The 16,435-nt window shown below is 45.4% G+C and overlaps 2 protein-coding genes across 2 annotated transcripts in view; both read right to left on the bottom strand.

Moving 5' to 3' along the window:
- Nucleotides 1-2,717: 2,717 nt before the first annotated feature.
- Nucleotides 2,718-6,554, bottom strand: LOC132829243 (potassium voltage-gated channel subfamily V member 2-like). The gene is made up of 2 exons (XM_060846614.1): nucleotides 5,409-6,554; nucleotides 2,718-3,976 (listed from the first exon to the last, which is right to left on the bottom strand). The coding sequence occupies exons 1-2, from the start codon at nucleotides 6,552-6,554 to the stop codon at nucleotides 3,713-3,715; spliced, it is 1,410 nt and encodes a 469-aa protein (XP_060702597.1). The 3' UTR covers nucleotides 2,718-3,712.
- A 2,347-nt stretch (nucleotides 6,555-8,901) lies between these two features.
- LOC132829062 (very low-density lipoprotein receptor-like) overlaps nucleotides 8,902-16,435 on the bottom strand; it is a 60,289-nt gene continuing 52,755 nt past the window's right edge. Inside the window, exon 13 of the mRNA XM_060846353.1 lies at nucleotides 8,902-13,068. Within this exon, the coding sequence (XP_060702336.1) occupies nucleotides 13,050-13,068 (19 nt within the window). The 3' untranslated portion in view covers nucleotides 8,902-13,049. The remainder of the gene's footprint in view (nucleotides 13,069-16,435) is intronic.

Below are 16,435 nucleotides of genomic sequence, written 5' to 3'. Positions count from 1 at the left end.
AACCACCTCCTGACTACCACTACGCCCCTACTCCCCTCTGCTGATGAATCAGTACTCCTCCATGTTCGATACCAGTTGGAGAAAGCACGGAGGTTGACATGGATACAGAACGTACTCTGGGTGGGGGACCTCAATGACCATCACCAGGGGGTGGCTCAGCGACAGCAGTGCAACTGATTAACTAGTTTGGTCCTAAAGGATATTCCTGCTAGTCTGGATTGATGGCAGGTGGTGAGAGAACCAATGAAAGAGAAAAACATGTTTAACTTTCCTTCATCAATCTTCCTATAATAGATACATCTGTCTAGAACACAATACTTGAGATTAGATTAGATTCCCTACAGTATGGAAACAGGCCCTTCGGCCCAACAAGTCCACACCGACCCTCCAAAGAGTAACCCACCCACACTCATTCCCCAGCCTGACTTTTACCCCTGACCAATGCACCTGAACACTACGGACAATTAAGCATGACCAATTCACCTGACCTGCACATCTTTGGACTGTGGGAGGAAACCGGAGCACCCGGAGGAAACCCGTGCAGATGCAGGGAGAATGTGCAAACTCTACACAGTCACCTGAGGCAAAAACTGAACCCAAGTCCCTGGCGCTGCGAGGCTGTAGTGCTAACCACTGAGCCACCGCACCGCCTCCCAACCAAATGCTGCTAAATACCTCGTGTATGTGTGTTGACGTATGAGGTGTTTGGACTTGCACAAAAAAAATTAATGTACCCAAGAATTATCAACTCACCATTAAACTTAAAGCCACAACGTATAAGGAAAGCATTACTTTCCTAGATAACAAAGTATTCTAGGTATGAGACAAGTGGTATAAGTTAGCAACAAAGGTTCTTTGTTTCAAAATAACTTGTGCAAGCGAGTTTTGAGAAGATTTGTAGCACAGGTTGAGGTTCTGGATGTAGGTTTGCTCGCTGAGCTGGAAGGTTTGTTTTCAGATGTTTCGTCACCATACTGGGTAAGTGTGAGTCAGCTTCCAGATGAAACGCTGGTGGTTGGTCCACTTTCTATTTGTGTTTAGGTTTCCTTGGGTTGGTGATGTAATTTCCGGTGGTGACATCATTTCCTGTTCTTTTTCTTAGGGGGTGGTAAATAGGATCCAAGTCAATGTAATTGTTGATAAAGTTCCAGTTGGAATGCCATGCTTCCAGGAATTCTTGTGCATGTCTCTGAACATGAACATCAACTAGCCTCAAAAAATACATGACCCCCTCTCACTAGTATCCTTTCATACAGATTAGGAAGGACACTACTTCGACTGGGACAACACATCCATCCTTAGACAAGCCAACCAGAGATACACATGAGAATTCCTAGAAACATGGCATTCCAATGGGAACTCTATCAAACACATTGACTTGGATCCCATTTCCCACCCCCTGTCAAAAAGAACAGGAAATGACATCACCAACCCAAGGAAACCTAAACAGATAAATAGAAAGCGGGCCATACCATCATGCGGAGGATTATTCATGCTCTTACCTAGTATGGTGACTAAATGTCTGAAAACAAACCTTCCAGCTCAGCACGTAAATCTACATTCATAACTGCCGCAAACTTTGATTTACAAAAAGCCACCACTCTTAAACACATCTTCTTCTGGTAAGGTCATGGTGAATGTATTTCTATCACTTACGCAACTGGATCATTTTAAACCAAGCAGTTACTATATTCGTTATTCCAATTCAGATACAATGTCTGATTTAAATCAAACAGTTAAAACAACATTCACCACAGTGTCCACTATATTCTTCAACTGTAATAACTCCTGAATTTACATAGTGTTTAACTACAGGTTCCACATTGATTTGCAAGGAATTCATTACCTTAGAGATTTAAAGTTTTCTTAGATCCAGGTTAGCTAAGTGTACCTTTGTTCAAAACTGTTTTCATTCCACTAAAGCCTTGTTGTACCTCACCACACATCTGCCAACCCTTAGATGAAGTCCAGGATTCTGGCTAAAGGCACAGCTTTGGCTAAAGGCACAGCTTTGACTAAAGGTCATGGTAGATTCTGGTCTTGGTTTGGAGTGAAAACTGTAGCCTGATCCTGACCTTGTTTAGAATTGGTTGCTGCTAGCAACTGCTGCCTGACTTGCTGTGCTTTTTCAGCGCCACAATTTTCAACTTTGAGCTCCCGTATCTGCATTACTGTCTCTATTTAGCAATGTCCTATCCTGTTGTCACTGGTTCCTAATGGTCTTCTGCTCCTCCAATCAGAGGTTGCTTCCTTTTCACGTTTGTTGCTGATAGGGTACGTAGGTAAACCTATCAGAATACAGCATGGGAGAGACAGAAGCTGTGATTGGAGGAACCGCTTCTTTCCATTCTATACGGTGGACTGCATTGTGTTTGGTCACTGTTCATTTCTAAATGTTGAAGATTCTAGATTTCAGTGGTCTCCAATCAAACTAGCTGTTTACACTGACTGTGAGAAACAAAATATTTTGTTGTAGTTTACACATTGGAAGAATTTGGACTAAAGAAAAATCCCGAGATATGAGCCAGAATGAGAACCATTTCTGAAGTTAGTATTTGCTTGTTCAAGTGGTTTTATTTTACTGGAACTGGTAGTTCAACAGGAGAGGTCTAGGTCCTTGTTTTATCATGTGGTTTCAGGGCCACACTTGAGAGTTTGGGTTCAAGGCAAACTGGTCAAGGAGAGGGCAAAGTCAAGAACTATCTTCAAGCTTAGACTTGTGTATAACTTCATTTATTGCACGTTAATACTATCAGTGTAGAACTATTTATTGTTTTAACTGATTTATTGTCACGTTTACCAAACTATGGTGAAGACCTTTGTTTACGAGCAGTAACAAGTAGGTCATAGTAAGCAAGGATGTACAGATTAAAAATACTTAGAGTCATATAGGTTATATTGCACAGGGTGTGTAGTAGGTGAGATCACCGTTAGCAAGGACGGCATTATTTGAGGCTAGAGCGTCCACGTGTTCAGGCTTCTAGCTCCTGCCTGACGGAAGAGGACGCAGGAGTTGATGTTGGCAGCCTTTCTGCGGGAATCCACGGATGGAAGATTGGCCCCCGTGATGGTCTGGGCTTTGCCCACGACTTGCTGTGGTTTCTTGCATGTTAACACTGATTACTGTCTCCAGTTGTATACATAGAAACACTAGGTTCAGAGTTTATTGTTAAGAAATATCTACGCTCTAACCATCTAATCTGCCCACCTACTATTCCCAATGGGAAGCAGCTCAGTGATATTGCTTCAGGGTCCGAAAACCCGAATTCAACAATTTTATTTCTACATCATCCGAAATGGGAATGCAAGTACTTTCCATGAAATGGTGACTTCCCTGTGGATAGGCAACTCATACTTGTTGTCAATTATTTTAGAACCAGATCAGAATGTTAACAAGTTGATTTCAACAGAGAAGTAGCAATCCCGAGCCCCTCAGCCGGAGAGTTCACGAGCATGTTGCGTTTGGTACCTTTGTCTGAAATGAGTTAACTTCATTAACTGATAAAGGGATGCACTTCTCTGGTGAATGTGAGGCGCCGGGCCAGGATCCAGTTTTTTTGTATATGGTCACTATAACCACAGATATCCACAAACTCACTGATCAGGATTGCTAAAGGAAGAAACTCGAGGGTCAGCAGATGACACGTGCAATCTGAACATAAAGATGTCGATGTTTCCTGATTTCCCACTGGATTTCACATCTTCGCGTCTCTCAGTCCCTGGAGGCCGGGTTTTCACAACACTGGACCAGCTTTCTCCGAGCCCGGTCTTTCAGAGCAATTCCTCCCCTTTCTTTCAGCACTGAAGCCCGTTCCAGCGCCTTCAGTTTAGCATAATAGTCTGAGAACTTGTTAAAAAGCATGGAAATGGGCATGCCGTTGAGTATGATCCCAAAGAAAATACAGGCAAACGCAAAGACTCGACCCAGCAGCGACTCAGGAGTGATGTCTCCATAACCCACTGTTGAAATGCTAACCTGGAAAAAAGGCAGTGGAAATGGATCAATAAGATCACTCACACCAACTATAAATAGAAAACCCGTAACAGTTCTTGAAGGTTAATCCCTATTCTCCCGTGTACCTGGTTCATTTCACCCCATATTCAATGCTCATAGCTAATGGCTGACGCCCTTTCCCCAGCAGAGGAAACACGAACCCACGCTTTCAGACAGAGGATACCTCCAGGAAGTACTCTGTGACTCATCTTTATCCTAGACTATCTCCCCACGGCAGACAAGCTTCTTGTATGAAAGCATATATAAAATGTTCGGAAGAAGTTACACTGGACTCAAAATGGTAATGGTTTCTCTCTCCGCAGATGATGTCAGACTTGCTGAGTTTCTCCAGCGTTCTCTCTATTTGTTTCTGTGACTTATATATCAGAGAGTTTGATCGGACTTTATAACTGGATAAAAACATCAGGGCATTTACAAGAACAAAACAGTGAGTGTGTTGGAAATCTGAAACAAACTTTGAACCTCTGGGGAGGTGAGCTACCATCACCTGCTTCTCTCCTTTTCCCAGGGACAGTCACCCCATGACCCTGACCCTATCACAGCTTCACCTTCAGCAATTAGCCGCAGACATAGTCAATGGGGCAGGGGCTCAGCCCTGGGCTGACCTATATATCTCCCCCGGCCCCCAGTTCGGGATGAAGGACAGTCCAATGCACTCACTCCCTGTCCTTCCAAAGCCGCCTCTGAGCTTCCGGGTCCATCTCCTAACCCCGCCCTCTCCGTGACGCTCACCGGCCCGGCGCCTTTATGACGCACAAGCCTCACCCCACACCCACAACAGTGCTCCGCCCTCCTGTGACGCACATCCGGCCTCCGCTCGCCGTGACCTCAGCTTTTCGCCACGCCCATTCCGGGATTGTGTGCGCATGGCATGACCGTGCCAGAGAAGGCGGAGGGTGGATGTGGCTTCAGTTACAACGTCTGAAGGACGTTTGGATAAATTCATTAATAACAAATGTTTGGAGATAGGGACCAGGTGAGACTATTATAGTTTGGGGCTATGGTCGGTATGGACTGGATAGGCCGAAGGGTCTGTTTCTGTGCTGTATGACTCCAGCCTTTCACCCACCTCCCAAACCCGCCCCGCCCCCTCCCTCCTGTCTCCACCCTCTCGTCTCCACCCTCTCCGTGATGCACCATCCTTATCACCGCCCTCCCAGTGAGACCCCGCCCCCTACCAGCGACGCTCCGCCCCTTCCTAGTAATGACCGCCCTCTTTTCGCAACACCACCCTGTCCCCGCCCACCCCCGGTGACGCTCCACACCTGCCCCGCCCCCTCGCAGCGTCACCCCGCCCCCTCGCAGTGATGCCCCGCCCCCTCGCAGCGTCACCCCGCCCCCTCGCAGCTACGCCCCGCCCCCTGTCGCAGCGCCGCTCGGCCCCGGCTCTCACCGCCGCCCACCACCAGGCCGCGGGGATGCTGCTGAAGTTGGTTCCGGGGAGGTGGTGCTCGGCCTGGTGAACCAGGGCGGAGAAGGTGAAGATGCCCAGGGCCATGAAGAGCAGGAGGCAGCAGGCCTGCTGTGAGCAGCGGCGCAGGGTGAAGCCGAACGCCCGGAGGCCGGTGGAGTAACGGGCCAGGGTGAGTACCCGGAGCACCCGGAGCGGGCGGGCGGCCCGGAGCAGGCGGCTGTGCTGCCCAGGCCCCGGGGAGCCGGCCGCCAGCTCGCTGTAGAAGGGCAGCAGCGCCAGCAGGTGGGTGAGGTTGAGGGGCCGGAGCAGGAAGCGGCGCGGCTCCGGGGCCGAGAGCAGGCGGAGCAGCAGCTGGGCGCTGAGGGCGCAGCTACAGGCCGCCTCCAGGAGCCACAGGGTAGGCCCCGGCCTCCCGCTCAGCTCCGGGACCGTGCCCAGGATCAGCACCGTGATGGACAGCAGCACGGTCAGGCAGCCCGACACCCAGAGCAGGCGGCCCGGCACCGAGCACGGCGGCCTCTCCAGGAGCTGCCAGAGGCGGCCCCGGAGGCGGGACAGCCAGGGACCCGAGCCCGGGGACTCGCCCGGGCCCAGGCCCAGGCCCAGCACGGCCTGCAGCTGCCGGCGGAGCTGCTCCTCCTCGGCCTCCCGCTGGCGCCTCTCCCGCAGCAGGAGGCGGCAGCAGCGCGGGGCCCGGGCTCTCGGTACCCCCCAGTAACGCAGCTCGGAGCGGTGCCGGCGGGAGCAGAGGCCCGGCCCCAGCCCCAGCCCCAGGCCCGGGCCCGGCCGCCCGCTCCGGTAAAGCTGCCAAACCTCCCGGAACACCGCGGGGTCCCGGTCGAAGAAGAACTCGTCGCTGTCGGCGGAGTAATCATCGGCGAGCCCCAGGCCGTGCTCCAGGCGCCGGCACACCGCCAGCTTCCCCAGGCGGCTGCCCGGGAACAGGGCTGCCTGCTGCCGGCCCAGCACGAACCGCATACCGCCCACATTCAGGCGGAGAGGAGCCTCCGGGCCTGGGCCTGGGCCCGGCTCCGGGCTGTCCCCCGGGGGCCCGGACTCCCCGTCGCTGCTGCTGCTGCTGCTCGGGGAGTCGGTGCTGCTCCCGCTCCAGCCCCACTCCTCCATCCCGCCGCCTCCTCCCGGCCCCGGCCCCGCGCTAAATCCTGCCCGAAAACCCATTAAAGGATTAGTTTAGGCGGATTGGATTAGAGTCTGTCCCCGGGCTCCAGCCCTGACCAGATCATCCCGGCTCGGCTTTAAAAATACCCGTCACTGTACACACACCCTGCTCACTAACACACACACACACACACACCCTGCTCACTAACACACACACACACACACACCCTGCTCACTAACACACACACACACACACACCCTGCTCACTAACACACACACACACACCCTGCTCACTAACACACTCACTGTACACACACACCCCTGATCACTAACACACACACACATACACACCCTGCTCACTAACACACACACACCCTGCTCACTAACACACACACACACACACACACACACACACCCTGCTCACTAACACACACACACACACCCTGCTCACTAACACACACACACACACCCTGCTCACTAACACACACACACCCTGCTCACTAACACACACACACCCTGCTCACTACTCTCACTGTCACTGTACACACACACCCCTGCTCACTAGTCTGTCACTGTACACACACACCTTGTTCACTACTCTCACTGTCACTGTACACACACACCCCTGATCACTAGTCTCACGGTCACTGTACACACACACCCATCTTGTTCACTAGTGTGAGACACACAGCTCACTCACTGCAATAATTTCAGTCCGAGACACGATCTGAATCAATGGTGTCATTTATTTCACACTTGCAAGTGGGTGTGATGTCCACAAGGCAGGGACAAAACACACTGAATTCAACAAATACTCGATGTTTATATAATTTGGTTCCTATGTTTTTTTTTCTTATTTCATTGTTTTTCCCCCGTTTACATCCTCCACCTCCCTAAGACCGGTACCCATTACTCCTCTTTATCTCGTGTCTTAAGGCCATTTGACCTCATCCTGCTGTGGGCACATCCTTGCCTTACCATTATTTACTCCCTCCATCTGTGCCACCCCTCTCAGCATCTTATCACTAAGCCCTTTTCATTGGGGTTTGTTCCTGTGTTTCTGTAAAAGTGGGAAACATGTTTATACCTACTGTTTATACAGGCCTGTCTTCACACCATCTTATCTAGTGCCTGTATTTTCTACCATTGTCTTACAGTCCTGTTTTTTTCCTTGCATACATTTTTAGCTAATACAAAAAAAACTATGCATTTCCTCCACATAGTTTCCATTCTTGTTGACTCAGCTCTTGGCTGAAACAATTACACACTGATGTGAGTTCACTTATTTTTATATCAGTAATTATAATTGCAGAAGTAACATACCCCTTTGGGAAGTATCTGAACTCTATCCAACTATTCCTGCAGCTCCCACAGTGAACCACCACAACAGGACAGCAGAGAAAAACATGACAAACAAATAGTTTACAAAGTTACTGCACACGTTCCTGAATGTGCTGGTGTTAGACTGGGGCATCAGGCACTTCATCTGCCGAAGGAGCAACGCTCTTCCCCCCCCCCCCCAAATAAACCTGGTACCACTGTTCCATCAACACACAAACTGCACATGACTAAGATCAGTTAATAGTGATTGCAAAGAGAAAACATTGCTTTATAAACAAGTGATTTAACGAGTATCTGAAATAGAAATCAAAGTAGATTTTAAGAATTTGAAACTAAAGCAACTACACCTCCAGCTGTAAAATGTACAACAAAATGTTCTATTTTCCGACTGTCATTTTATGTATTTTTCACTTTTTTGTACAATTGCCAGCTGAGAGTTGTCCAGGTACCAAATTCCCTCCCTGATCAGTGTCAAATGTTTTCCTTTAACAATATGGTGAGCAAAGGGTTGAATCAATAAAAGATCAGGCAAGAGGAGATGTAAATGATTTGGAAGGGAACACTATGTCCAGATACATGACTGAGGAGCGATAAGAAAGTCAGTGGAAACACATGACGAGTATGAGTGAAGTATATTTCTGGGTAGTTCTGCATAGCAGTCTACTCCAGAACCATTGAAATATGGTCTGTACTTGTCTTAGCCATAAACTATGTAAATTGGTCAAGGCTACAACAATGCATCAAGATGAAGAAAAATTAGACAACTACAAAAAAGGAGACAAATAAGATCCATTTTGGAGTGTACAGCATCCCTTTCCCACCCCGGCTCAGAAAATAGTCCAGAAAATCTAATTTAATCCAACGTCATTGGAGTTTTAATACGTTTCTGACAAATCAATGAAATTTAACAATAGCTACAAAAACATTGAGTGAAACATAATAAACTTGATGAAAACAGCTGATCATAATTTTTTATAATTACACATTAAAGATTTAACTGGAGTTTGTTCATGAAATTTTAATAACAATCATTCTCCCTCAACAGAAGGAGAGCCAAAACACAAGTCAGTAATCAAGGTCATTGAAGAGTGCCATTCTAAGGAAAGATAATTCACAGACAATAATCTCCTGGTTTCATTACAATCAATAACATTTCTCGCAAATCATTAATTTATGGCTCAAGTACAATCCTGCAACAGGAGTGTGCGTATGCAGCATTTACTTCCTTTTTAATCTACTGTGTAATGAGCTTAGTGAATTTAATTCTCTAAAGCTAATCGGTGAGACTTGTACCAAGTAGTCAAATATCACATCCTGTGTCAGTTTTCATTGCTGTTAGAGATTGAGAGTGGAAGCTGCAGCAGCAAATGGAAAAAGGAATTATTGGGATTGAATTTTGAACTTGTTCCCAAGTCCAAAACTGGCCAGGCGGATTAGTCACTTAATTGTAGACACCAGCTTCCAGCGGAAATCAGTTGGTTTTCTATAAAGGGCAGCATGTTGAAGATGTAGAATGAATGAATTGTTAGGGACAGACAAGGAGGTCTGAAGAATAAAATCTAACAACAGTTTGAGTGGGTGAGTTGACCAGATGCACACATCACAAAATGGATTGTTAATGATAGATGTACCATACTTCAATTAATTTTCTAGAGTGTTTCTCCTCTTTATTTGATGTTGCCCTGGTCAATCCCCTTATCTTTGTAAGAGATTTCTCTGGTCAACACTATTCCATAGAAAGGTGGTGACAGATACTAAAATGCAACCTGAACAAATTGCAGGAAACACTTTGCAACTGTTGCAAACATGATATAAACAGCTGATCAGCAGCTCTCAGGACACCATTCACGGACAGGAGCCTGTAACTCAACAGCAAATTGGTGTCATGGCAGACCAGAGCTTCCCAAAGTGGGGCCAGTATACACCAACTGGGATGATAAGGTAGAGATGGTCAATTCCAAAGGAGCAGTGGCCACTGCAGAGCTCTGCTCAAGTTAATAACAATACACACTCTTAACAGAGCTCCTGTACGTCTCTTTCTTCACACTTTCAATCTTCATTTGTGTCTTGACTGACCTAATAGGACACACCAAAATCTCCTTCTGACTGGTAATAAACTCCCTTCACACGCTGCCACAATTATTTATGGCTTTAACAAAATTGTCCACAACTGGACAAAGAAAAACTATTAGTAAATAAGGAGCCAGGCCTTGCATAGGAGGATGTATAGATGCTGCCATAATCAACCCATCCTAGCACTACTTTAATGTAAAGGTTGACATTCAGGAAGTAAATAAAATTGGGCAGGTTTTGTTGGAGACTCTGCTGGAAATGGTACTTGCTTCTTTCCTGTGCGTCAGCAGTTTATATTATGAAGAACATGTGCAAGATTTGTACCACTCAAGGGGAGTGGGTGGATTTGTACTGGGTGACAGTCCTCCTTGTACTACAATCTGTTGCAACACAGCTAAAGGGCATCTCGAAGCTTCAGTTAATTTTACTTTAGCTTCCCCGTTTGCATTAATTTTATTACAAAATGCAGTGAGGCCACTGAAATGGAGGAGTAGATGCACATATCTTCAGGCAACTGGTTTCAATTTACCTCAATTCTCAAGAAGAAACAGTACATGGCAGTTGGAGGAGAGGAGACCTGGGCGCCTCTAGTACAACGTCATTGGAGTTTTCATACATTTCTGACAAATCAATGAAATTTAACAATAGCTACAAAAACATTGAGTGAAACATAATAAACTTGATGAAAACAGCTGATCATAATTTTTTATTGTTACACATTAAAGATTTAACTGGAGTTTGTTCATGAAATTTTAATAACAATCATTCTCCCTCAACAGAAGGAGAGCCAAAACACAAGTCAGTAATCAAGGTCATTGAAGAGTGCCATTCTAAGGAAAGATAATTCACAGACAATAATCTCCTGGTTTCATTACAATCAATAACATTTCTCACAAATCATTAATTTATGGCTCAAGTACAATCCTGCAACAGGAGTGTGCGTATGCAGCATTTACTTCCTTTTTAATCTACTGTGTAATGAGCTTAGTGAATTTAATTCTCTAAAGCTAATCGGTGAGACTTGTACCAAGTAGTCAAATATCACATCCTGTGTCAGTTTTCATTGCTGTTAGAGATTGAGAGTGGAAGCTGCAGCAGCAAATGGAAAAAGGAATTATTGGGATTGAATTTTGAACTTTTCCCAAGTCCAAAACTGGCCAGGCGGATTAGCCACTTAATTGTAGACACCAGCTTCCAGAGGAAATCAGTTGGTTTTCTATAAAGGGCAGCATGTTGAAGATGTAGAATGAATGAATTGTTAGGGACAGACAAGGAGGTCTGAAGAATAAATCCAACAACAAACAATAGCACCAGTTTGTGTGGGTGAGTTGACCAGATGCACACGTCACAAAATGGAGTGTTAATGGTATATGTATATGTAAATGGTATATGTACCATACACTTCTAGTACAGTAATATTACAAATTGAACCTTTAAGCTTTGGAAAAAAAGGTAATAGAAAAAATGATGCCAGAAACATCAAGTCAATTAAATTTCAGTATAATTTGCCCAGTTTAGGTTGCATGGGTAATCAAAAGAAGGTTAAATACTGCAGACATTTCAGTGCTGAAAAACCAAAAAAAAAATCCAGCAAAATAAAAATCACTGATGGGAGGAACACTGATTGAAATCAAAGCCGACTTTGGGAAATGGAGATCATTTGATATTCAAGAACATCTCAATGTAATTTCCCCAACCACCTGCAGTGATCCTATTTTAGAACTCCCACTTTTTAAAGTAGTTATATAATTTCCTGACTACAGCAGCAGCACCTCCCTGGTCTTTTCTACACGTGGTGACTGTCCAATTGCTAATTCAGAACACTAAGGATTCCTGTACATATAACTTCTTCATTCTTTTTTTCCCCACTTCCCAGTCCATTGGCAGAACAGGCAGCATGACCGGAGATGGGAAATGTGAATGGATGCCCTCACTTGTGCAGCATGAGCCAGATCCTGACATCATCTTTTCTGATTAACACCCTGAGACCCACTAAACCCCCATTCATTGCAGCCAATGCAGTGCTGTCCTGCACATTATGCAGATAATTAATCCCGTTTATACCAGCAAATGTATTCTGTTATGGTGCTGAAATTCAGTCACCTTCAAGTACCCAGTTCAAGTTTATTCTAATGTTAAAGCAATAAAGAATAAAAAGCATAAATAAAATTTCTATGGTGTAAATAAATATGTTTAAGTGCCTTAGATCTCAAACTGGTAAACCATTGAAGATTTACTGTCAATAAATATTTCCAACAATGTTACAGGATTATGTTCTTGTTCAGATATTTAAAATGACTAAATATCTGAAGGTTAGAACTGGAAGGAATGCCACACAAACTCTTCAGACATTTCTCTGCTAGTTTGCTGGTCATTTTCAGCTTATTAATATTCAACATTTGCAAAGGTTCTCACAGTAATAAGGAAGTAGCAATCACATTTAGATTTCCAATTTGGCTTATACTTGAATAGACTTGCTTGGCTGTTGACAAGTTTTACCTCCTGCCTGTGCCAAGACATTCCATCAACATCCACCACAATGTCGTATTCTCTCACTAAGATCTAGTGCTGACAGAGATTCTTAGTGAGGGAGGCATTGTTCAATCAGAATTACACATCAGATTGGCTATTAAGACAGGCCAAAAGAACAATCTAGAATTGGCAAAGCTCAATTTGAAGCAATACATGCACAGAATCTTTATGGCTTTAACTACAGAAATATGTCGAAGAGATTGTAAGTCACTTTTTGGTGGTGGTAACTTGAAGGAAGGAACCTTGGTGTGCTGGAGATTGGAATGCTCGAATGTGTGTGAGTTTTTTTCCTTTTCCCAGTGTCATGGTGAATGGTCAGCGACAGGGCACCCTTTTGGAATTTTCCTGGAATCCTTTTTTGGGCACAATCTCCTCATTAAAACATCCTACAAGTACTACCAGAACCTGACAAATAAGTACTTTACCAAAACCCTGAGCAATAAAATTAAATATTAAACTGATCCTTAGGCTGTCTGATCAATTCACCAACATAGGAAGCTCTGTTGAAATTAAAAACCCAACACTCCAAACAAGAAATCTCAGATCCATTCCTCTTCATTCAGATAGCAAAAACCTATAAAAACAAACAGACAGATGGAGATGAGCAGATTTAACGCAGTAAGGAAACATGATAGCCTTCAGAGAGCTTCATTCTCACACTAACATCTGCAAAGAGACAGTATGAATTCTACTTTTATCTAACTCTCAGATCCCACGTCACTCTTAATTGGTCCTTGCTCACATTATTGGCTAAATGCTGATGTTCATATGTGTATAGCTATTCTTTCCACTTACATGGAACTCAGCATCAAATCAGAACATGATTTTGTGTTGACCCATAACTTTTACTTTCAAAATTGCAGCTTTAACAAATCCACATCTATAAAGTTCAGGAAAAATAACTGAATTATTAGGTGGTGTTATTCTGTACAAACATCACTGTAACAGGGATCCCAACGCCAGTGACACCACTGTAACAGGGATCCCAACGCCAGTGACACCACTGTAACAGGGATCCCAACGCCAGTGACATCACTGTAACAGGGATCCCAACGCCAGTGATATCACTGTAACAGGGATCCCAACGCCAGTGACACCACTGTAACAGGGATCCCAACGCCAGTGACACCCACTGTAACAGGGATCCCAACGCCAGTGACACCCACTGTAACAGGGATCCCAACGCCAGTGACACCCACTGTAACAGGGATCCCAACGCCAGTGACACCCACTGTAACAGGGATCCCAACACCAGTGACACCACTGTAACAGGGACTCCAAAAAGCTCGGTATAGTCTGGTCAATTTTATTCATTTAGACATATAGGTGTCACATTGATTGGGCCAAAATTTACAGCCCATCCCTACTGGTCATTGAGAAGGTGGTGAGCCACCTCCTCGAGCTGCTACAATCCACTTGACAGGGAGAGACTCACAATGTTGTTTGGGAGAGTGCTCCAAGATTTTGACCCAAATATTGTATTGAGTTGTAGCACTTGCTGATACTGCATTACCGTCCTTAATCTCAATTCTCAAATTTTGGAGCGGGGCTGGATCATTGACAGAGAGATAAGAATTGGAGCCATTGCACATACTGACATCTACAGGACAGTGGGATGAAATCCACAGCACCACAATCCAGCTACATACTTCACTAAAATAAGGTGCTGAACCTTCCAAGAAGCAACAACTTTGATTGCAATTGTCATCACACATGAAGACTAACTGCTGCACATTTCTTCCACAATTTTTCCCAATCCATGCTATCAAAGAAATGTGAGGTGCAGCAAACTCAGCCATCCCTGTCGGAATCAGAGTAAGCAGGACATGCCTCCTCCTCCTCCTCTAGCATTAGCTACTATACGGCAAGTATAAGGGTCTGGACTGGGTGGTGGGTGAGGAGTTGGGATATGGTCAGGTTGTCGACTGGACAGTTGGTAGGGAGGTAGTTGTGTCAGTTTGGGTAGGTAGGTGTTGCTTTGGTCAGGTCAGCAAAGTGCCGAGGGTGGGTATTGACTGTGAAGGTTACCAACTGCTGGACCAGGTTTTAACATAGCCATTATGTAAGTATGGAATTATGCCAGTCAGAGACATTTACAGAGGATCCTGGCATTAGGGGACTTGCCCATCAGAACCTGAAGGGCTTATGCCCGAAACGTCGAATTTCCTGTTCCTTGGATGCTGCCTGACCTGCTGCGCTCTAACCAGCAACACATTTTCCGCTCTGATCTCCAGCATCTGCAGACCTCACTTTTTACCATCAGAACCTTAACCTTTCCAGGCAACTCCTATACATGAGGGGCTTCAGTCGTCTGTTTAATCCCTGACAATCTGGAGGTCTGACCACCTGGGCCCATCGCTGAGATTTTCACCATGAAATGGAATAGTTCACTGTTTCTGCCACAATCGGTTTTCCTGACCTCGGTCACAATGAGGAGAATTAATTCCGAGAGTGAAATCCTTTGCAACAATTTTGCTTTGATACAGAAGGAAGATGAGACAAAGGGCAGTGGGGAAACTTTACTGGCACTTAACATCAAAGATGTTACACAAAGCAGGTCAATCAGCCTCAAGTTAATATTCCATCACTGGCTCATTTTTCTTTAAGGTTTTCAGCAGTTTTTATTTCCATCTGATTTATCATGCATTGCATTAAGATCACTAATTCACAGAAGGGGCATGTCTTGTTTTACATCTTCAGTCTCTCTAATAAAACTTTCAGGCTGACATTGCCTCTTTAACAAAGGCACACAGAATTTCAGCAGCTAGAAGGAAAAGGATCATCCAAACGGATGAATCCAGTAAATCCCAACACAGCTGTCTGTAAATGCAGACTTGTTACTGTTAGTTCCCAGCATCAAATTAGCACTCAATTCTCAGGTACCCTCAAATAATATTTCCAATTGGATGGAAAATGAGAATACTAGTAATCAGCCCTTGGACTCCTCCATAGCCAGACCATAGCAACACAATGGCTGGAGGAAGAGCGCCTCATCTTCCGCCTGGGAACCCTCCAACCACAAGGGATGAACTCAAATTTCTCCAGTTTCCTCATTTCCCCTCCCCCCACCTTGTCTCAGTCAAATCCCTCGAACTCAGCACCACCTTCCTAACCTGCAATCTTCTTCCTGACCTCTCCACCCCCATCCCCACTCCGGCCTATCACCCTCACCTTGACCTCCTTCCACCTACCACATCTCCATCACCCCTCCTCCAAGTCCCTCCTCCCTACCTTTTATCTTAGCCTGCTGGACACACTCTCCTCATTCCTGAAGAAGGGCTTATGCCCGAAACGTCGAATCTCCTGTTCCTTGGATGCTGCCTGGCCTGCTGCGCTTTTCCAGCAACACATTTTCCACTCTGATCTCCAGCATCTGCAGTCCTCACTTTCTCCTACTGGTATCTTGACTCAAAGTTCCTTTCCCAGAAGATTCCCCAAAGAACAGATATTCCCCATACCTCTCAGCAGCTTTCAATCACCAGCTACATGAAATTAGGATATAAAAATGTGCTACGTTTCACTCACTGTGGGCATTACTCTTATCGGAATTGGAAGCTGGTAGACTCTTGCCCCACTTAAGATGCATGCACAGAATGAATGCTGCAGTGCTCTGCTATTGGAGGCTTCATCTATTGGATGAAATGTTAAACCAGGCCCTTGTGTGGAAATCAATGCTTTTCTTCCATTTCAACAATAGTTCAGAAAAGATTTACGAGGATGTTGCCAGGATTGGAGGATTTGAGCTATAGGGAGAGGCTGAACAGGCTGGGGCTGTTTTCCCTGGAGCGTCAGAGGCTGAGGGGTGACCTTATAGAGGTTTATAAAATCATGAGGGGCATGGATAGGGTAAGTAGACAAAGTCTCTTCCCTGAGGTGAGAGAGTCCAGAACTAGAGGGCATAGGTTTAGGGTGAGAGGGGAAAGATATAAAAGAGACCCAAG

Source organism: Hemiscyllium ocellatum, chromosome 28 (genome assembly GCF_020745735.1).
Source record: "Hemiscyllium ocellatum isolate sHemOce1 chromosome 28, sHemOce1.pat.X.cur, whole genome shotgun sequence".
Taxonomy (NCBI): Eukaryota; Metazoa; Chordata; class Chondrichthyes; order Orectolobiformes; family Hemiscylliidae; genus Hemiscyllium; species Hemiscyllium ocellatum.
This window is presented reverse-complemented; position numbering and strand designations above follow the sequence as displayed.